The 21258-nt window shown below is 47.2% G+C and overlaps 2 protein-coding genes across 2 annotated transcripts; one reads left to right on the forward strand and one right to left on the reverse strand.

Moving 5' to 3' along the window:
• Positions 1-56: 56 nt before the first annotated feature.
• On the forward strand, positions 57-2470 carry C3H6orf226 (chromosome 3 C6orf226 homolog). The gene is made up of 2 exons (XM_054195987.1): positions 57-285; positions 959-2470. The coding sequence occupies exons 1-2, from the start codon at positions 71-73 to the stop codon at positions 1176-1178; spliced, it is 435 nt and encodes a 144-aa protein (XP_054051962.1). The 5' UTR covers positions 57-70; the 3' UTR covers positions 1179-2470.
• POLR1B (RNA polymerase I subunit B) lies at positions 348-20276 on the reverse strand. The gene is made up of 15 exons (XM_054195986.1): positions 20140-20276; positions 19887-20055; positions 17371-17517; positions 16246-16378; positions 15062-15198; positions 13127-13350; positions 11405-11576; positions 9614-9785; positions 8543-8824; positions 7806-7939; positions 7205-7375; positions 6470-6626; positions 4977-5173; positions 4329-4582; positions 348-2154 (listed from the first exon to the last, which is right to left on the reverse strand). The coding sequence occupies exons 3-15, from the start codon at positions 17443-17445 to the stop codon at positions 1272-1274; spliced, it is 2991 nt and encodes a 996-aa protein (XP_054051961.1). The 5' UTR covers positions 17446-17517; positions 19887-20055; positions 20140-20276; the 3' UTR covers positions 348-1271.
• Between the last annotated feature and the right edge of the window lie 982 nt (positions 20277-21258).

Raw genomic sequence — 21258 nt, forward strand, 5'->3', positions numbered from 1 at the left:
CCTCCCCCTCCAGCAGCAGTGGTACTGCCCGCCCCGCTCCGCCCCGCCCTCCCGGCGCCACCGCCGCGCCATGGAGCGGGACCGCCACGGGGACGGGGACCGGGCCCCGGCCCCGCCGACCCCCGCCGCCTCCTCCTTCGGCGAGGTGCTGCGGCTGGTGCGGAGCGGGCAGGAACCGCCGGGCGTGCGGCGACCCCGCGCCTCGCCCACGGGGGACAGTCCCACCGCCTCCCGCGGGCCGCCCCCCGCCAAGCCCTGGGAGAGCCGCCCCCGCCCCGCCGGGCCCTGAGCCCCGGGGGTCCGTGTCCCCCCCCCTCCCACCCTCCCGCCAGACGGCTCTGAAGGCAGGTGATGTATAAACGTACAAAATAACTCTTTAACAAGAAGCGTAAAGGCTGCCCGCAACCGGGCGGCGGCCGAGGGAGGAGGCGGGGGCAGGCGGCAGCGCTGCCGGGGACACGATGGTGGAGTACGGGGTGGGGGGGGGACAGGGCTGGTGGCCGCTGCTGCAGGGATCCGGCCTTGTGCGACACGGCCAGCTGCTGTCCCACGCGTTACAGCACTGCAGGAGGGCTGAGGTCCAGGCTGGAGAGGCCTCTGCTCTCTGCTGCTGCTGCTTCTGCTTCAGCCAGAGATAAAAACACCCAAAAAATCCCCACACCAGGAGAGGTGCTGGGCTCAGCGGCATCACACACGCCCAGGACAGGCCTGGCACGGTCACCATGGGTCTCTTGCGGTCAAGGGTACGTAGAACTTTGTGCCTCATTCTTCTTCTTCTTCTTCATGAGTATTGAAATAAAGCGAAACAAAAGCTGTCCCATCAACTTTAGCACGTACCCGTCAGGAAGGCGTACGTTTTGCAAGGATTTTTCTTCAAAAAACAAAATATATATCTTTTTTCCCCCCATTGTCACTTCCAGCATTCAGTTCATGCTGTTTTATGACCTCTTCATCTTCGCAGCTGCAGCCAGCGCTTGGAGAACGAAGAACCCCCACCACTCTCAACCCATCATCCCGGTGGGAGCAGTGGATATCGCTTGATTTCCATACGCCACATCTCAATAGCTAGTGATCCTTTCGGTAAGTGCAAACCAACTTCAACAGCGCCACATTTCCTCGCCATACACCTTGGCGACGGGCCTCAATACAAACATCAAATTAATCTTGCAAACGTTTGAAGAACCTGAGAACTGACCTAACGCTTGAAACCAGCGTGGCTGGCACGTGCTTCCTCCCTCCCGGCAGCAGCACGGCCGTGCCCGAGGACGGAGCTACTCCACCTGGAGCTTTGTTTTTATGTTCATGGCTGCCAGCTCCGCCACAAAGTAACGGAAGACGTGGGGCACAGGGACAGCCTCGATGGCATCCACCTCGCTGCAGACGGAGCAGGAGTACCTCCTGTTGCTGGTCACAGAGGAGGAGTGCGGTGGTTTCTCCAGCACAGGAGATGTCATGCTGCCGCAGCTCGTGCAGACGTAGGCTATGGAGCCATCGGAGCAGTTGAAGAGACGGTCTTGCAGCAAGAAAGACGTGCCGTGAGCCAGCAAAGCGTCACGCTCCATCTCGCCGAAGCGAATCCCACCTTCCACGTTCCTCCCCTGGATGGGCTGGTTGGTGACAGAGTCTCGGGGCCCTGTTGTCCTCACCTGGAACTTGTCCGAGACCATGTGGCGCAGGCGCTGGTAGTACACCACTCCCACAAAGATCTCCGCCTCCAGCTCCAGGCCGCTGATGCCGCTGTACATCTTTTCCGTCCCGAAGAAGTTATAACCTGCGCTGACTAAAGTCTTGCCAAAGTACTTCAAAGCGGAGTCCTTCTCCGTGAAGGTGAAGGGAGTGGCGTCGTAAGAGACACCGTGCAGTGCCGCTGACTTCCCCGCCATGCTCTCAATTAACATCCCGATGGTCATACGGGAGGGAAAGCCGTGAGGGTTGAAGAGGATGTCTGGGACCATCCCGTTCTCCGTGAATGGCATATCCTCAATTGGCCAGAGCTGGCTCAGGATGCCTTTCTGTCCGTGACGGCTGGCAAATTTGTCTCCGACAGTTGGATTTCGGGGAACCCTGACAGTGATGCAAGCCTTCTTGAACTTCCCAGTGCCACGGTCGTTACTGCATAACCTGACGTTGTCTACAATGCCGACTTCCTTATTCCTGCGTAGGTGGAAAAACAATCACAGCAAAAGTGTCAGGCGTGCTTGTGATTTTTAGCTAGGAAAGGAAGGAAAACCATCCCAAAACACTTCAGAAGCCTCATAAAATGCCTTGGGATAGCTGGGGAACAATAGCGTTCCTGAAAAGTACTATTCAGTAGCGAGGGAAATCAGACTGTGTAAGAATCAAGGCGAGCAGGCAATACAACGGCATCAAATAGTGCCATTCATTTGCTTTTTCTAGAAGCACAGCTACAACTTTCAGGGGATCGGGTAACGCACCACCCATGATTTAAAATAAAGATCATTTAAATCTGGCTCATCCGTATCACGCTTTATCTGACAAACTGCATCCCAGTGCCATTTGTTCTGTTTTAAGGCAGCAGCCCCTCACCCTACCCCCCAGGAAATTCACACCATCTCGGTGGGATACCACAGTAAAGAACAGGGTTCAGTGCAAAGCAGCGAGGGAAGTTCAGCGCAGAAAGGGAAGGCGCAGTGTGGGCTGAGAGGGCTTTGCCAACAACTGCCTTGTTCGGGGCTGGGGCGGGGGGGGGGGTATGTGCTGCTTCTCCAGATGAACCCTCAGCCTGATGTTCCATGTGCTAGGTGTCTGCTGCAGCTTAGCTGTTGTTACGCGGCTTTCAGCCCAAACTCTCCACTCCTTTGGGAGATGATACCTAAGGAATAAATATATCGTGTCCCACATTAAGACAAGGTTACTTTTCTTCTTCTCCTTTGAAGTCCTAATGACTAAGTGTTTGCAGAAGGCCTGTACCATGTAAGTTTAGCTTGTTTCAAAGCTACCAGGGTCCAAGCAATCCAAAAGCTTGGTTACAGGCAATCAAAAAAAATCCAACCAAACCAACCTGTGCTTCGTAAGCCTTTTCCAACCTTATTCAAACTTTTGAAGTCAAAGCCTCTGTCCTCCCTGTTTCAAGCCACTCATAAGATCTATCAGCCTATGCAGCATTAGGACAGCAGGGAGAACTCCCTCTTAAGGGCCCTGGATCTCTGGGGCAAACTAGGGGCAGGAGCCAACACTGAGAGCTGGGAACCTCCTCTTTCTGAGAACCTAAATAATTATCTGATTTGGACCAAGAATGAACAAAAGCTGAATGGCACAGAGGTAAAATCGGTCTCTGGATAAGGAACCTGAACTGAGGCTGGGCTGACATGAGAGAGCTAGGGAGCAGGAGCGCAGGGGGGGAGAGCCAAAGAGGCTCCCCAAGTGCTGAGCTTACAGATCCCCACTACCACGTGCCGAATCTCTTAGCCCTGCTCCACAAGTCCACAGCAGCCTCCCCATGGCAGCTAAGGCACCATCTGTTACAGAGTAATAAACTACAGCTTTCCAGTAATGCCAGTTACTGTGTTATCCAAGTGCTTCTCAAACTAATTTGCCTTTATAACGGCAGTAACTGCACAGTGTTATCCTCACTCTATCGATGCTGTGGAGAGACACAGGTAAGGCCTGAAGTTGTACAGACAACTGGGAGTGCAGAACGCTTTTAAATATACCAGTTTTTGTCAATGTTTTTTGCTTCCCTTTCCTGAAAGGATTAAGAGGATTTTAATGAAAGCCTCAGCAGCCTTCTCCCTTTCAACTCAAGTTCAAAAATCTTCCAAAATTTTACCCCTGAAATATTCCAGAGGGAGGGAGGGGTGTAGCTGACACATTTTGATATTCTATCAGTTTGGAAGCTGCAATGTTAACAAAACTGCTCTTTGATCCCTAATTCTGTAACAACTTTGCTTACAAGGTTTTCTGGCAAGTCTCTGGGACCAGAGACTTTGTTTTTTTTAGACAGAACACCTTAAGCAAGTCAATTAACAAAAAGCTACATAAAACAACTGTGCGGGATGGGCAGAGCAACAGCCCTTGGGAGACAGCAAAGCACTTCTGCAAGCTCTTTCTTTTTACTGGTCTCAGATTCTCCTCCGGGACCAAGTCAGGCTCTGCAGCGTACACCAGATCTGAGAACAGCCGTGACAAGACACATGGGAGTCACACACAACATGAACTTCATGCTCGCTCTGTCATGACATGGACACCATCACGTGAGGAGAAAAGGGAACTCCTGGAGGAAAAGATACTGCAGCTCATCAGGGCCAAGTGCCCTCAGACTGCTCACCAGCGGTTATGTGGAGCCAGGCAGGACACGCTGTACTTACGGATAGTACACAGTGAAGGTCTCTCCCGTGTTGAGGTTCATGAAGCTGTAGAAGGGGTCCCCAGGCTGTAGGATAGAGCCAACAAAAGGCAGCCCGTCGGCATCCAACTTCTCCATCACATTCGGATCGCCAGGCCTGATTCCAAATACTAAGTTATCGCCGGCCCTGCTGGCTTTAAGGGAAAGGTCAATGCTCTCCATCTTGATAACGCTTCCATAGGCAAACCCTCTCTCCCAGGAAGATTTGTTTACAATCTAAAAAAGAAGAAACAAAGGCCTGTTAAAGACTTGCTAATAAATCCAACAAAGAACGCATTTCCATTCTGATCTGATGCTTTTCTTTTTAACATTACCCTCCTAAACAAAGCATCAAAGCAAGTCACTGTTCCAAAAGGCCCAAACCTCCTGCAACCCCAAGTATTTTTCAGTGCTGGAAGCCCACTGCCTTGCACAAGAGTGCTCCGCTCTCAGTACCTTCATCACTACCTGCGGTAACAACATTTAACCGCTCCTACATCTGCCCTAACAGAGTCTGTGGACAAGCAGAAGCAGAAAACGGGCTCTTCTCAGCTAGGTACCACCTTTCTTCCCAGTCCCACACATGAAATTCCTTTACAGGACAGCAGGATTTCTCCCTTTGGTGGCTTACCATTGCATCTTCCATGTCATAGCCGCTGTAGGAGATGACAGCCACAATTGAATTGGTGCCGACTGGATAGCTGTCCATACTGTAATGGTCATACATGCTGGGCCGCACCAGAGGGCTCTGGGGAGTGTGAAGGTGGTACAGCTTGTTATCTGAGCGGTCCTTGTAGTTATAAACCGGAAACCCCATGGTTTGCTTTCCTGTAAAGACAGAAAGTTGCATTTATTCAGGATCGATTCAAAGTTAATCTATGTTTCATCTTCCATGCGTCTTGTTAAGAAGAAAGCTGGAAATACTTACAATTTAGAGGGATTATCAATCTTAAAACCGTCGGAATGTAATAACTGCCCTAAGTCCAGCTATAAAAGTTTCTGTGAACCACAACACTCAATTCCTTTCATAATATTTCATAAGGACTATTTGTAATTTTCTGCCTTTTCTGCAATTTCAAAATCTCCAGTAAGGTTGGTGTGGTGGTTTTTGGTTTTCCTTAGTGCTGTTTTTTTGTTGCTTTGGGTTTTTTTTGTTTTGTTTTTCCTCTCCCCAGTTTGCTATAGTGAGACACACCTTATATATTTTCAGGCCAAAAAGCGTTTGCTTCTGCAGCGTAAATATATTGGCAAAGAAACCAAGTTTTAAACGTCACATTGGTACTTTCAGAAAAGTATGAAAAAGTGGTAGCATTCTAAGGACATCTTTCTGATAATATTGTCATAAATGTAATATGCTAGTGATGCTATCGAGGTAATGAGACCTGCTCTCTTGACGTCCCTACCCACACACCTTCTCTTAGCCTACCTTTTTTTTTTTTTTTTTAAATAAGCACATCACTTGCACCTCAGCTGACTGAAACCCCACTACATACCATATCACAACTTTTCAGACAACCAAGTAAATCAGTTTAAATCTTTGCCAAATATTTGTCAGAACCTCCCCACACCCTGTTGCCAGTGCTGTATTACTCTCTTGCAACAGATGCCTATAGCAAGTGTCCTCTCAACAGCTGCAGCGTCAAGACAGCAGTCGCTCACGGAACAGGTGGCAAGGAAACCTCACACTAACTGCTGCAGAGCATCTGCTGCAGCTACCAGTGAGAAGTAGGTTAACCTCTGTCGGTTGTGGGGACGAGAGGACTGTTGGCAGCACAGTTGTCAGACACTAACACCACCAAACAGCTGGTGCAGCGCCCAGTCTGGGTCATCAACAACGACAAATTAAGAAAAACACAAACAAAACTTACTAAAGGCTTAAGGAAGGCAACATGAGTCCGACAACCTAGAACTGCCCACTGGAAGGCAACCAGGATGATAAACTTGACTTCATTTACTTTGCCATGAAAAAAATGGCTGTTAATCAACCTCAATATTGAAATAACAGCTGGGAAGAGCTGTTATTTGGGAATGTGGGAAGACACACTGGAATAGGCACGTGAGAGATTTTTTTCCTCCCCTCTCCCTTGCCCAGGGACTTGCAGCATTAAGTACTACAGCACTTACCCATCTGGCACTGGTACATGTTTCGCGGACTTTGGTTGTGGTCAGAGAAGGGGATGAGGTTGGCCACCACGCTCAGAATGCTGTGAGGGAAGAGCTCCTGGTGAGTTGTTGTGCCAGGCACCACCTCCGACTCCAGCGAGGCCACGTTCATGAAGACCTGCAAGCATCAAATCAGACAACACTTTTTAAAGCTGCCTCCAATCAGTGTCTTTTTATCCATTTCAGTTTTCGCTGTGGTCGTGGTCTGCACATTAGTGTATTAGCAGGCAAGAAAAATACCAGATGGTTGCTAAACTACCTATCACAATCACAGACCAACTGCAAGGAAAGCAAGTCTGGAAATAGAAAACTGCAGTAACTTGTTCTCCCTCCTGTCTCTCATTTTAATTGTTCCAAATGGGCAAGGTCCCTGGCAATCCATTGCTTGGCTGCCCATGGCCAGTTTGGGGAACATGATGTAATGCAAGATAGCTTTTTCGCCTCAAAAGCTTCACGAAGTTAATACTGAGAGAGATTTCAATATCTCAAAAAGATCCTTACAGTCCTCCAAGACATTTACCAGAAACCAATTAGCAGGAGGTGAGAAAATCCTTTTGTCGCCTGTTCTAGCTCTTCAACACAAGCTCCCTATGCCCCATCCTCAGCTGCTTTCACAAATATTTTCTATAACATTGGTTTTATGCCAGGTACCTCTGTAATAGTCAACGCTTTATAAAGCAAATATGCAAAGCTCACCTGTTCCAGAGTACCAATCCATTCATTCCTTCCATAGAACAGGTTTTTGACAGGCCGCACCATCCGACAAGGGGTAGTAAAAATGAACAACCCAGGATACAGACTGGGTTTTCCCGTCATTGGGATAAGGACCACTTCTGCCCGTGCAGGAAATCTCTTCTCTTGTGTTATCTGTTTGCGCAAAGGAATACCAATTTAGAAACACAAACCAACACTGGTTTAGTTAAGCCGCATCCAACAGGCTACACAATGAAAATGCCAACCACAGGTGGATATAAAATGGTGGGGAAAAGATTTTTAAAATACTTTTAGAAAAGTCTCCGCCAAGAAAAGGACAGAGTATGTCTATCTTACCTTTTTCAAGAAAAAAAGTTCTTCTAAAAATTATGATTTCATAAACCAATAGACCAAACAAATGGACATAAACAAGAAAAACAGAAAAGCGCACTCTGATACTAACATACAGCCAAAGATAACTTATTGGGTCAGATTAAAAAGACATAAATGGAAGTTTAAAAAAAAAAAAAAGTTCCAAACATGCCTATTTTTGACCACTGCATATTGAGGATGCTTAGCTAAGAAACATTTTAAACAAGACAACCTTGAAACGGCGGAGGGTTTCTGCAATCTCAGGAGCCAGCTCCCGCTCTACCCAGCCCACCACAGAGCCATCCAACACAACTCTGTAACACTCCGCGTAAGGCTTGCTTGGCGTCGCATCAATGGGGGTGACACCTGCGAGAAGAGGGGGTTGGTAGAAGGAACAGCCGAAAAAGCAAACAAAACACAGAAGTTATTTCTGCAGGAAGCCTCAATCCACACCAAAAAGCTTTCTGAGACATCAAAACATTCAGTCCTACAGGGCAAAGCTGTAGATAATTTAATGGAAAATACAAAACATGGACAACTAAGAATGCCCCATTCGCCTCCTCATTTTTCTGATTGAAATAAGGATTCCCATTATTGTGGTAATTACAAGTCAGCTGCAGTTTAACTCGAGTCACCAGCAGCATTAGAAAGGCACTGTTTTGTTCAATTTCTTAGACCTTGTACTGTGCAATTCCTTGTGCTTAAGTGAACATCTTGACTCTCCAGCAAACACCTAAGAGACATTTACATTGAACTTTACACTCCAAAACACTGACATACCCGTATAAACAACGTGCTACTTAACACTAAGCAGAAGCACAGTACGTACAGTTTTAACTTGATTTCAGCTTCTCAAGTTAACAGTGTACAGTGACGGTATCTGGAGAACCTTTCCCAGATACAGGTTTGCAGGGTAGAAAGGTAAAAAGGAAGACCGTTTCCTTACATGATCAAGTCAGTAAAACATACCCAGGGAACACAACAAAGGTGGAATATCTCTCACAGGCACTATCTCTGTCACTATTTCACACACAGCTGTCATGTGGTTCATCAGACCACAGGGTTCTCCATCCGGGGTGTCCACAGGGCAGAGGAACCCCCAGGATTCGGGCAGCAGCTTGCGGACAGTTGTAGTTCTCATCTGGGAAAATGCTGCCCCTCTGTGTACGCAGCGAAAGTGGGAAAGGTAGCGAATGAAATTCAGCTTGTCTCCCACCACACACAGGCCGCTGTCCTGTAACATGCCCAGGCCTTGGGAACAAAATTGAGAATTATGTCAGGACGTCATCCGGCTTTAACAAATAAAGTACGATGTTACAAGGCAGTTTCTTATATTTCACTGACAAGCCCTAAAGATGCTCACACAGGATCACAACAACAGAAGCCACATATGCTGTTGCTTTTGAACAGGCAACTCAGTGACCTGAAGAGGCCTAGAGAGTTTAAATTCCAAGCTATCGCTTAAAATCCAACTCCTTTTAGAAACACGCGAAAGTCATTCCCAGTGAAGCGACTTGGGGTTTTGCAGCTAGTACTTTTTACTGAAATTCTGTGGCCTTCTAATCAGATTTCATTTTCTAGTGGGCATTCCATTACAACATCATCACACTAGACACTTCAGGAAAGCACAAGGTAAACTGGAAATATACGTTAGCGAAGCAGTTTCTCTCCATTTAAGCTCACACGACCAATGGGGCAGTCCTGACAAATGAACACCCCTTCTCTGAAGAAATAATCTTTGGGAAACCAAATCAAAATATGGTTGCTATATTGGCCAACTCTAAATTTAGTTTCAACTGTTCATCTGGGTAAAGGCTTTGCTTTAATAACTAACCTATTTTATCCATGCATAAAGTCTATGCTTGAGGAGAAATCTTGCCTTTTTCCTCGACTATCCCTTTCCTCAAACCACTTTCGCTAATTCAGTTACAGCGTACAATGTCTGCGTACAAGCAGTTGTTTTCAGTTAAGAGCTGGTTTATGTTGTTTCTCATTCTGTTCAGCAGGGAAAAAAAAGGCTTCTTAAGCCTGAAGATTTACCGGTTTTAGATCGCAGGTTACCAGTTGCAAGAAGATATTCAAATGGCTTGGTAAGGTCTGTTGCCAGGCCGAACGCCTTCACCAAGCTGTCTGCATTTATGTTGATATCGGCCTTTTCTGCTCTTTTCTCCAAAACGAACTTAACAGATTGCAACCAGCTTTCCAGCCTCTCCTACGGTTTAAAAGAGAGAGATTTAAATTTAAAACAGGAAAATAAAGGCTCAAATTACAACTTCACATCAGTTGCATGTGCTACAGAAATCCCCTGAAATCAGCAGGATGGACAACTTTTAGTGAACTGACAGTTTTCCATCCACATTTCCCATACTGACTTTGTTTTGTATCAAAGCTCTTGACAGTATCACGCCAACACAGGCCTGCAAGGAAAATACCCATCCAACAGCTTAGTAATCACTTCCACCCAGACTGGTGATGAGTCTGGCAAATGAAGTACAATAACAGAATTTCATCAAGAACAATCAAAATCCGAAGCAGAAATCATACCTAAAATCCGACCACAAGACTAACGCCACTGTTTACCCTGCTAAATACAGTGACAAAAGTAAAACCACATTAATGAAGTAAGTTTAGAAACCAAAACTTGAAGGCCATGGACACACAGTATTTAAATGTTGCTGAGACAATGTGAGATAGCGGATTTTAATTTTAACTGTAATTTTATCACTGCCGTGATCTTAGATACTATATAAAAACAGGGAAAAGGACACAAGATACTAAATAACGCTTTGAATTCTTAGAAAAATCCACTGTATACAGCCACAGTGTCTACTGTATGCTCTAGTCTATTTAGGATCTTTGCATTCAAAAAAGGGGCTGTTACCTCACTCCCCTGCTGATCTGACAGGGCCAGGCAGGAAAGAAACCTTTTCTTATTCCTGGTGGCAGTTCCACGTAGCACTAAAATCCTTCCCAGAACTCACTTTTTATTTTATTTCTAAACTCACTGAAACTACTCAAGTAGAAGAGAGGTATTAGTAGTCTTTCCATAAAACAATGCTAATGAAAATTTTAGTTAAAATGGACAAGGTTAAAAAAAATCGTTATCTAATAATTCAGGGAAGTATCTTTACTCGGGGACAGGAACTACTATTCCACAATGATTTTCATGGGATAGTCAAGCTTCTGAACAGGAATACTTTCCTCCTGGCATCCTAAAGAGAAGAATCCCTAGAAATAAACTGAATCCACATTGAATTGGAATAGATGAGAGAACCACATTTTTACATCACCAGTAACAAATTAACTGTTTAAGTCAGAAGCATGCTATCAAATTCCTGATCCATAAAGGAATTTAAAGATGGGAGAGCGACGACAATTTCATGAATCATCACTTTTGAAAGATGGAGGGGGCAGTTATTTTCTTGTACATTTGCCATGTGAAACAGCAGCACCACAACAAGGCAGATCTTTACCACTTTCACATGAATCGATACAACAGAAGTATGCTGTTTCAAACCCCTCTTTGAACACCAGAAGGATCGGTAGTCTTCCTTCCTCATACTCCAACCCTGAATGGGGTGCTTCCATTTGCTCTGGAAGGCTACAAAGCTCTTTATTCCAGGTTTTGTACAGGCTTTTCTTCAGCATATTTAGTACCCTATACTGAGACAGCCAAGCCTTCCTGGTTACACGACACCCAGCACTCTCTCAGCTTTCATAGCATATCCAGGCTCCCTGCTCTTCACTCTGGCTCCTGCGCTTTTCTTGTCCCCATGGGGTCTGGACTGGGTAACCATTACATTCACAGGCTTAAACCCCTTAAGACCTTACCTTTAAGAACATAAGGAAAAGTTGTCCCGGGGTAAGCACTTCTTGATTCATCAGACTGTCTGGATTATCCTCCATGCACTCCCCTTTGGCAAAAGCATACAGCTTCCGGGTCATCATGCACAGCAGGTAGAACTTTTCAGTTCTGTTTGTCAGGTGTATGCAGATACACTTGCTGGAGGAAGAGAAAGGAGGAGGACAACTCTTCATGCTAGCTGTACTTCAAGTTCCTCCTCAATATCGCAAACCAAATTTTTTTTTGCTAAAAAGCCTAACAAGGCACAAGCTTTTCCAGTTGCCATTACTATTATATGAAAATCCTAGGGAAATAATAATTAAAAAACCCCAGAGACGGAGCTGAAGAACGATCAACTTGTCTTTTAACAGGCTAATTTTGTCAAGGATATGCCTGGTTGATTAGGTGAAGGTGAACCTTGTGAAAGATTGATTTTACAGACTCCCACATTAGATGTCCGTACAAGTACGCAGTTTATGTAAACAGATACTTGCATCAGGAGCAGTCAACAGATGATGTTTGCGTGTTATTTTACAGTAGCTATGACACCAATCATATACACACACATGCAACGCAACATACATGCAACGCCCCCCCAAATCTGAAGTAGAAACTACTAGCAAACCACAAAACACTTCTGTTAACGCTATCAGTGTCCTGCTACAGAAAGTCCAGATCTCCACTGCTATCAACCCACATGTTGAAAACTGTGGGCTGAACAGCACTCCAGCACAAGCCAAAAGGAAAGCCACACCTAATTCCTACTAAAGCTGATCGACGGCTTTCCAAGACACTTGAGATCACTTGCTCTCCAAGATGCAAGTGCAAAAGTCTTCTACCAGCACTCAAAGATTTTTTTTCTGCTTTTCACTTCTGCTCTACATTGCCCTCTACTGAAGCCTTCACAACTTCACTGCAAAGTAAGCCAAAACTCCAAAGGTCGGTTCTGTCCAGGTAAGTTACAGTTCCAGCACTCTTACATACAAGGTACACCTTTTCACTATTCCTCCTCTTCTATCTCCTCAGCTGAGGCTAATAAGGTGTCCAGAACATACCAGAGGAAAACAAACCAACCAACCACCTGCCCAACAGAATATTTAGAAATAAGAAAATCAGAGTAATTAACTTTCTTGAGATTACCCACTCACATTTTTCGGTACAAAATTCTGTGCTTCCTGCTGGTCTTTTATGGACTTTTAAGTGCCCCTCTGAGGCACCTGCCAGCTGCCTTAATGTTTCCAGCCACCTGACCACCCCTTATTTAGAATTACTAAAGGACCTGGGCATCCCAAATGATCCTATTTATGTGCTAAAAAACCTCCCAAAAAGCAAACACCTACTTTACCAGAAAAATAAATTATTTAGTTGAATGCCTGTCACACTGACAGTCTCAAAGCCAGCTCTTCCATTCCTTTCCAGCTTATTCCATGGAAGCAGCAAGATTTTAAAGCAGGTAAATATACCATTTTAAAAGATAAACGTAATTTTCATCGTAATTGCCAGTGACTGTATGAAACTGACAAAGTACCACATATTGCAATATTTCTGTTCAACAAATAGAGCTTCGAGCAGTCACAGACCTAGCTTTAACCTTCTCTTCATTAGTCTTTAATATGTGATGTAATGTGCCAAAGTACTCTTAAATCTGCCTAAATTTCAATATGATTACACTGAATCACACACTCCTATATGCACGCATACATACATACTTCAAAATGAAATCTGCAGCCTGTTCATTGCTGTACCACTCAGGAAGGTTAAGTTTTACTCTGAAACTCTTTCCCAGGTATTCAAGGACGTTTTGCTGTGTCAGACAGCCAGCATCCACTACTGCTCTCATCATCTCAGTAACACAGTTCACATAAAAGGTGTCACTTTCCTTTTCTTTGACCAACTCTTCAAAAATCTGGTAGTCTGGGAAATTAACTAATGCCTGAAAGACAGAAGTGTATCAGATCAGAAAAACAAAGTCATAGCAACACCAGACCATCCTACTGATTTAGGTTTTCAGTCCTCTGGAAATACCCTTCCACCATGCAAACTGAAAAATACTGTGGGGCTGAGGTGCTTAGAGAGTAATGCACGGGATATTCACATCCTGATGATGACAAGTACTCCCAATCCAATGAGACCCTTGGAAAAAAACAAACTTGCACCCTCTAAATTAACAGGCTTCTCTTGTTTAGGTAATATCTACTTATGTCTTTAAAGAATGAGCTCATTTAGAAACATGAATTTAACCCACCAGCATCTCAAATTGCTACTTATTCTCATGCAAACCAAAAGGTAAATTCAGCCTTTTGATGAAGGCTATTAGAACGAATTCACTATAGTTTCAGCACTTCACATACTAAAGCTCATACTTAAATCCAACGCTCTTAGCTCTTGGTGTTATAATGGTTTCCTAGTTGTTTCTTTACAACTTCTTTTAGCGTTAAGTAAATATGTTGTCCACCAATGACTTCGGTATCTACTGACAAATGTGCCTCATCTTTAAGTAAACTCTTTGTTCATCATGTTTAAGTAGGCTTCAAAAACTTCAGGAAAAAATGAAGGCTGCATGAAAAAGACACTAAGGCAGGTTTCTTTACAAAAGGGGGCAACGTAAGCTCAGTTCTGCTGCTTGGTAATCACAATATATACAATCTGGAATCAGCCAGAGCATGTGCTGCCTCTTCTCCAGCACGTGCTGCCTCTTGTCCAGCAGAGGAGACCAGTGGGATGATTACACAGCAAGAAGAAACCAGAATTACAGCCAGAGCAGAAACGCAGTGGGGCCGCCATACCAGCAGTCTGATACAGTGGGACCTGGCCGGGCCCCAGGAAACCAGTACAGCACCCAGCTTGATTGATGCAGGGGAGGATGCAAACCCACAGAGAGTGACCAATTATGGAAGAATGCAAACTTCAGACAATATGGCCTGCTTATCCTGAGTTCTCAAGAGCTACTAGAAAGTCAGTACATTTCCTCTGCATATTAGAACAACAGCTCCTTTTGGTAACTACTTATGTTGAAACAGGAACTGAAGAAAACTATTGAAGAAAAAGTGAAATGCATTGTCCAATGTGAATACAGCAGGTTGAAAGAAGATACAAATTCAGTGAGGCTGATTTACATGATGCTTCCATCATGTAGCGCCACAGGCCTCTGATTTGCTCTAACACTTCGCTGCTGTAGGTAAAATACACAGCTGAAATACTCTAGGTCTGTAAAACTTTTGCCGGCTATCCAAAGCACAGTCTACATTCACCAAACGTGCGTTCAGTGGTTTACTTTTAGATGCGACAACCTGACTTTAATGATTAATATTGTTCACTCACTGAACACTCAGCTGTCATTCTGTTCTAAAAAGATTCCCGAGATCTTTCACATTATGTAGCAAACTCTTACACTCTCCAAGAGCTATTCATTCAGAGCGTTCATTAGCAAAAAGCCATGAAACCCTTGCCTAACTCTCACCACAGGCTTTTTCTGCTGCAGCCGAGTGTTACATTACAGGCATAGGCTTGGTTCTTCATCCAGTATAGGAAGGATGACTGAAAATACTTGATATAGAATTGGCTTATTCTCATTACCTAAATAAAAAAGCTTAGCAAAACTTTGTATTTATTCAAGACAGAAAGCAGGAGCATTAGTTGTTTACCTTCAGAGCAAATCCCAAGGGAAGGAAGAACAACTCTTTCTGAAAAATGAAATTCACCATGACGCAACCGTTTTCCAAGTAGTGAAGATTCATATTTATTGCAGTGTGCTCATCCTTAACGCAGTGCATCACTACTCCTGCAAAAATTAACACAAGCGAAGACCAACGTGAGCTCTACAAAACCAAATGGCTGCATCACTGTGTCGTGGCCGTGCCGGTGTGAGACAATTCACAAAAGAAACTTCGTTACTTCACGGCTGAGAACACGGGGCAGATCACCAGTCTTAGCATCAGTCTCCCATTTCAATTAAATACACCACCTCAATTCAGCTCTTAGTGGACAAATGTCTCAGGACAGCCAGTGCACTTGCTGCGAGGCTTGGAAGATGCACACAGTTTTTAAGAAAAGGAAAGCCCCAAGGCTCAACTATTCTGTCTTGTAACCTTCGGTTGTAAGATACAGCAACACACAAGTCCTCTTCCGAATTCCACTCTAGGTCAAGTGTTCACATCCCTTGTGTTTGGGTGGTACCGCTGAAACAGTGTTTCCTGGTCCCACCCCATCCTATCCACGGCAGGACAAACAAAAATAAAACAAATAGGAGTGTTGCAAACTGGCACTGCCTCAAAGTTAATTAATGTGTAATTACAGTGTGTGCTCAAACACCATGGTCCAGTCAAATCAGCAGCGGGTAGCACCTGAGTTTAAAACTGTAACTTTTCTGGTTTAATTAAGATTTAAACTTGTTACTGAGTATACATGACAAAGGTATGGAACAACCAAGAATCTAGTTAATCTGCTTCACGTAAATTAAATCTGCCATCCCAAAGTAAGGAGAAACAAACTTAATGAAACAAGTTCAGCAGTTTACACTGACTTTTACTGAAGGCAGGGTTTTAGTTACACCTTCCACGTAACAAAAGGTTACATGTACTGCAAGACCTGGAATAAAATCCCCTCTCTCAGCATGGGCGGCTCAGACAGCTCCCACAAGGCCAGCACCTGCCGCAGGCTTGTACCCTTTATGGTGGTGTTGACCCTTTATTTTTATATGTAGTAAAAAACATAAACATTACACAAGAGCTACGGCAAAACAAACTAACGAAAGTCAGCTATAGATGGTCACTCCTGTTTGTCCTCAAGTAGTTACTAGCAGGATGCTGCAGGAAACTGTTCAGCTTACCGTACTCTGTGAAACCAGGGCCTCTGTTTTTCCATTTATGTCTTGTCATTGCAAGAGGGAAATTTCGCCTGGGCATAATCAGCATCCTAATAACTTTTTCTAAGCCATTAATTATAAAGTAGCCACCCATTTCCTGGCAGAAGAAGAAAAATTATTTTAATGTGCTTAGAAATTCATAATCCAGAATTTTAAGACAAAAATGCCTGTATTGTACGTTAACAAACATTTAATGTTTTACCTATGAAACACATAGCAAGACATACGTTTGAGCACTGCATTTGGAAAGGTTGCACTCCTTGCCAGTCACTACTAAGTCTAAATGTAGCATACAGTGCAAAGAAAGGGATGCATGTTCCACAATTTAAAGGAAGAAAGAAAAAAAACCAAACAATAAACCAACAAAACCCTGTGTGGTCCACTGAATGGCTTTGAAGAGCTGACATTAATTTTTTTTTTTTAATAAATACTCTGAAGTTCTCATTTTGAGTTTATAAACCAAAACAGATCTTCAGTGCAGAAAACCTCTTTCTGGTCACATACATGCTTAACTTATAGCTCCCCAAACAGTATGCCATCAGACCAAAATTGTTTCAGTAGCAAGTAATAGTATGAATAAAGGTACAAGCCGCGTACTAGGGGGGCAGCAATAATACGCCATTGTAGATTTTCTTTCATAGTTTGCTTCCTCTTTTTGTGGGCGCAAAATATGGCATTAAATAATTCTGTATTCAATTCCCCGCAGCTGACAGGCTAGCAGGGAAATGAGGAAAAAGCTGCAGAGACAACTGAGAATTAAAATGCCCCGTTCAATGCCTGTTCTCCGAACCTCTGTCTCCGCAGAGGCCCACTCACTGCTACGCAGCCTCAGCTGCGGGGTAGCAGTTGAGAAGTCGTATACTGGAATTGTAAGTATCGGCACCAAACATAACCCTGTAATCAAAGACAGCTGTGACTGCAAATCTTTCAAGATGCTGTATCGCACCACCATAAATAGGGTACGCCCAGAGAAATAACAAGTCAGACCTGAAATAAAATATAAATGCTCAAGTTCTGTAAAGAGAAGCTGCCCTGAGAGACTGCTCACGTAAAACGCAGATTTTTCCTGACCCACAAAATCCCCGTTACCTCTTCCTCCTCATGGTGCTGCATTAGCTCTTTTGGAGAAAGATTGTAGAGGTTGCAGAACTTGGACTTCACCATGATTGGAATATACCCCAGGGGATGTTTAATAGTCCCTTGTGGCACATCATTCACGGACCAGCTGATGTCAGCCTAAAATGACACAAGGCAAACGGTGAGCAAATTAAGTTGCCCTTTTAGTCTTTCCTGCTGTGGTAACTGTACATTTAATATAACCACACTCTGTTTAACAAAGTTCTATCACTGTAAAATGGGGATAATGATAATAAAAAGCAGAACTAGTAGATACATGCATAAAGATTACTCCATGGAAACCAGCCAACATGGGTTTACATAAGAAAATCATACAAGCCCAGAACCAGGTGAAGAAGCTGCTAGTAGAGCGAACAAAGTTGACACAGCCTGCTTTCCCTTTCAGGCCCTTCAACAGAGCAGCCTAAATAAAAAAAGGCAGCCACAGGATACAAAAGGAAACCTCAGGAGTTAACAAACAGTTAAGAGAAAAAGTACAAAACAGAAACCGCTCAATGAAAAGACATCCACTACAAGCCTGTAGAGACCCTTCCTAAGTCTCGTTCACTTGACGTGTTCACGAGTGATCTGAAAAGTGGGAAAGAAATGCGTGCGTGAAGGAATATAATTTATTTACAATAACAAGATCTGGCAGTGGGTCCGCAGAAGGACCCCTTGAATGTAAGGCACAAGGTGATAAGGTGCACTGTGGGAGCAAACAATCCTCACTTTGTAGGCAGAACGACAGGCTTTAGAGGAGCTGCTGCCATGCACGTCAGAAACACCAGCACTGCAATCCAAAAACACTGGTTCAACACCTGGCAACAGTTAAAAAATTAAATCGAGTCTAAGGGAAGGAAGGGAAAGGTTACTGCGCCTCTCTAAATCCGCGGTGCAGCCTTACACTGAGATCCCCCGCACAGTTTCGGTCTCCACCTTAAGCCAATACTAATGGTATAAAGTGGCTCCCGTAGGAGCAGCCGCTCAGCAGAGCGGGGCTCATTCCCGCCGTGGGGAAGCGAGAGCCGCAGGAAGAATCTGAGGGAGGAGTACGCGGTTAGCGGCAGCGCGGTGGGAACAGGGCATGATCACAGAGCGCTGCGCAAGGGCAGGGAGTGGGAGAGACCAACCAACCCGTCCCAGCACAAGGCAAAACCTTCTCGCACAGGGCACAGCCAAATGTTTTGTTCCAACTGTGCCAAACATTTACGTGGGTTCAAAAAAAAATAAAAAATTAAACAGATAAACATTGGAAAAAAGGATGGGAAGTAATTCAGGTATGAAAAATAAAAGCACCTCTAGCTCAGGAAAATCTAAGAGCCACTGGGAAAACAGCCGCGCGCAATCTGTGACTGCCCCGCTTTCATGTTCAGATAAGATACTGCACTTACAGTTGCTTTTATCACTGTAAATTGTAATGCTTTGGACAAAGAGAAAAAAAAAAAGCTGAAATTGCAAGCAAACATTTCCCTTGCACCTTGTGCCTCATGCAAACATACCGCTCAGGCACAATTACACAATTTTAATAGAAAACAGCAATGGCCGTACAAATCTTTCAGAGTGCAAAGGAAAATATTTGCTGAGGATGCTGCTTCTCTGGGCAAATTTCAGAGCAATTCGGAAACACGCTGAACATACGATGTCATCAAGAGCGATTCAGAACCCCGTAGGAGCGATGCTGCTACTGAAACCCGGATTCCTGCAGGAACAGGATTCGGATTGTCCCCGTCTCCTCCCAAACTGGCTGGCTGATGGCAAGGCAAATCTGACAGCCAAGTGAAGACCCCACAGCCCGGCCGTGGTGTCTTGGCAGGCAGCGGAGACGGGGCCCGGGAGGGCCCGGTCGGAGGGGAGGCTTCAGGGAGCTCATACTTCACCGATACTTCAGGGCTACGAAGATGATTAGGGGATTGGAACACCTCTCTTATGAGGAAAGGCTGAGGGAATTGGGTCTCCTCAGTCTGGAAAAAAGACGGCTGAGGGGGGACCTTATCAACACTTATAAATACTTCAAGGGTGGGTGTCAGGAGGATGGGGCCAGGCTCTTTTCAGTGGTGCCCAGGGACAGGACAAGAGGTAATGGGCACAAACTTGGGCATAGGAAGTTCCACCTAAACATGAGGAGGAACTTCTTTACTTGGAGGGTGGCAGAGCCCTGGCACAGGCTGCCCAGAGAGGTGGTGGAGTCTCCGTCTCTGGAGACATCCAAAACCCACCTGGACGCATTTCTGTGCCACCTGCTCTGGGTGACCCTGCTCTGGCAGGGGGTTGGACTAGATGGTTTCCAGAGGTCCCTTCCAACCCTGCCATTCTGTGATTCTGTGACACCCGAGTCTCCACAGGGGGCGCGGCTCTCAGAACCCCCCCGAGGCCGGTGGAACCGGGGGGGATGGTGGGCAGAGGACACCGAAATGGGTGAGGGGCTCCGCTGGCTTTGCTGCCCCAGTGCGGCGCGGGGACACAAGAGCGGCGGGCGGAGGGACACTTACGGCGATCCTGCCGCGGTAGGTGCTGCGAACGCCGCGGCACTCGGCGGGGAACACCCTCCGCTCCTGGCACACCGTCCCGGCCGGCACGGCGGGGGGGGGTGATGGACACCCCCACCACCGCTAGCGACACTCGTCTGTCCTTCAGCGCGAACTCCAGCGGCAACAGATCCTGCAACGGTACCGGCATGAGGCCCGGCGGGATGGCCCGGCCCTACGCCGCCACCAACCCCCCCGCGTCCCCCTCGCCCCCGACCTGCACGGCGCGGTAGACGCCCTCGCTGACGGCGTAGTTGAAGGACTCGATGTGGGCGGCGGCCAGGTCGCGCCGGGCCCCGCCGCCGCTGCCCGGCGGCCTCGGCCGCAGCCGGTGCGGCTCCCCGTCGCCGCGCGCCGCCATGCCGGACCGGCCGCCGCGCGCCGCCTCACGGGAAACGGGGCGGAGGCCGGGCCACGTGCGGGGGCGCGGGCCGCCGGGCCGCCAGGGGGCGCTGCGGCACCCAGCGCCGCGTGCTGAGGGGCGCGCCTGCGCACAGCCGCCCGGCCGCCGCCCCGCATCCCTGCGCCTCCGAGCAGCCCCGCGGCGCCACCCGGCCCTGGCACCCCCCCCCCAGTGCCCCACAGCTGTGTCCCCCCCCCCATCCCTGCCACCCCCCGATGCCCCGGAGTCGTGTCCCCGATCCCCGCCACCCCCGCCTTGTGACCCACAGCCGTGTCCCCCCCCATCCCTGCCACCCTCCGATGCCCCGGAGCCGTGTCCCCCACCCCTGACACCTCCCCCGTGCCCCACAGCCGCCCCCAGCCGTGTCCCCGATCCCCGCCGCCCCCGCCTTGTGACCCACAGCCGTGTCCCCGATCCCCGCCACCCCCCCCTTGTGACCCACAGCCGTGTCCCCCCCCATCCCTGCCACCCCCCGATGCCCCGGAGCCGTGTCCCCGATCCCCGCCACCTCCCCCGTGCCCCACAGCCGTGTCCCCCATCCCCGCCACCCCCCCGTGACCCCCAGCCGCCCCCAGCCGTGTCCCCGATCCCCGCCACCGCCCCCCTTGTGACCCGCAGCCGTGTCCCCCATCCCCGCCACCCTCCCCGTGACCCACAGCCGTGTCCCCCATCCCTGCCACCCGCCCTGTGCCCCACAGCCACCCCCAGCCGTGTCGTCCCTTTTCTGCCCCCCACCCTGTGCCCCCCACCCAGCCCCATGCCCCACAGTCACCCCCTGCCATGTCCCCCTTTCCTGCCCCCCACAACCACCCCCAGCAGTGTCCCCCCCCGTGCCCCATAGTTTCCCCCAGCCGTGTCCCCCCTCTCCTCCCTCTCATCCTGTGCCCCACAACCACCCCCAGCCATTTCCCCCCTTTCCTGCCACTCACCCTG

The sequence above is a fragment of the Rissa tridactyla genome, chromosome 3, assembly GCF_028500815.1.
Source record: "Rissa tridactyla isolate bRisTri1 chromosome 3, bRisTri1.patW.cur.20221130, whole genome shotgun sequence".
NCBI lineage: Eukaryota > Metazoa > Chordata > Aves > Charadriiformes > Laridae > Rissa > Rissa tridactyla.

What these genes read in the sequence shown, in the direction of transcription:
- POLR1B (XM_054195986.1), bottom strand. Translation starts at nt 17,445, where the DNA reads ATGGTGAAGTCCAAGTTCTGCAACCTCTACAATCTTTCTCCAAAAGAG. An exon ending in ACCTTTGTTGTGTTCCCTGG is followed by an intron (nt 7,940 to 8,542) that starts GTATGTTTTACT and finishes CTCTTCTCGCAG; the next exon opens with GTGTCACCCCCATTGATGCG. An exon ending in ACCTTCACTGTGTACTATCC is followed by an intron (nt 2,155 to 4,328) that starts GTAAGTACAGCG and finishes CCACCTACGCAG; the next exon opens with GAATAAGGAAGTCGGCATTG.
- C3H6orf226 (XM_054195987.1), top strand. Translation starts at nt 71, where the DNA reads ATGGAGCGGGACCGCCACGGGGACGGGGACCGGGCCCCGGCCCCGCCG. An exon ending in CGCCCCCGCCCCGCCGGGCC is followed by an intron (nt 286 to 958) that starts CTGAGCCCCGGG and finishes TCTTCATCTTCG; the next exon opens with CAGCTGCAGCCAGCGCTTGG.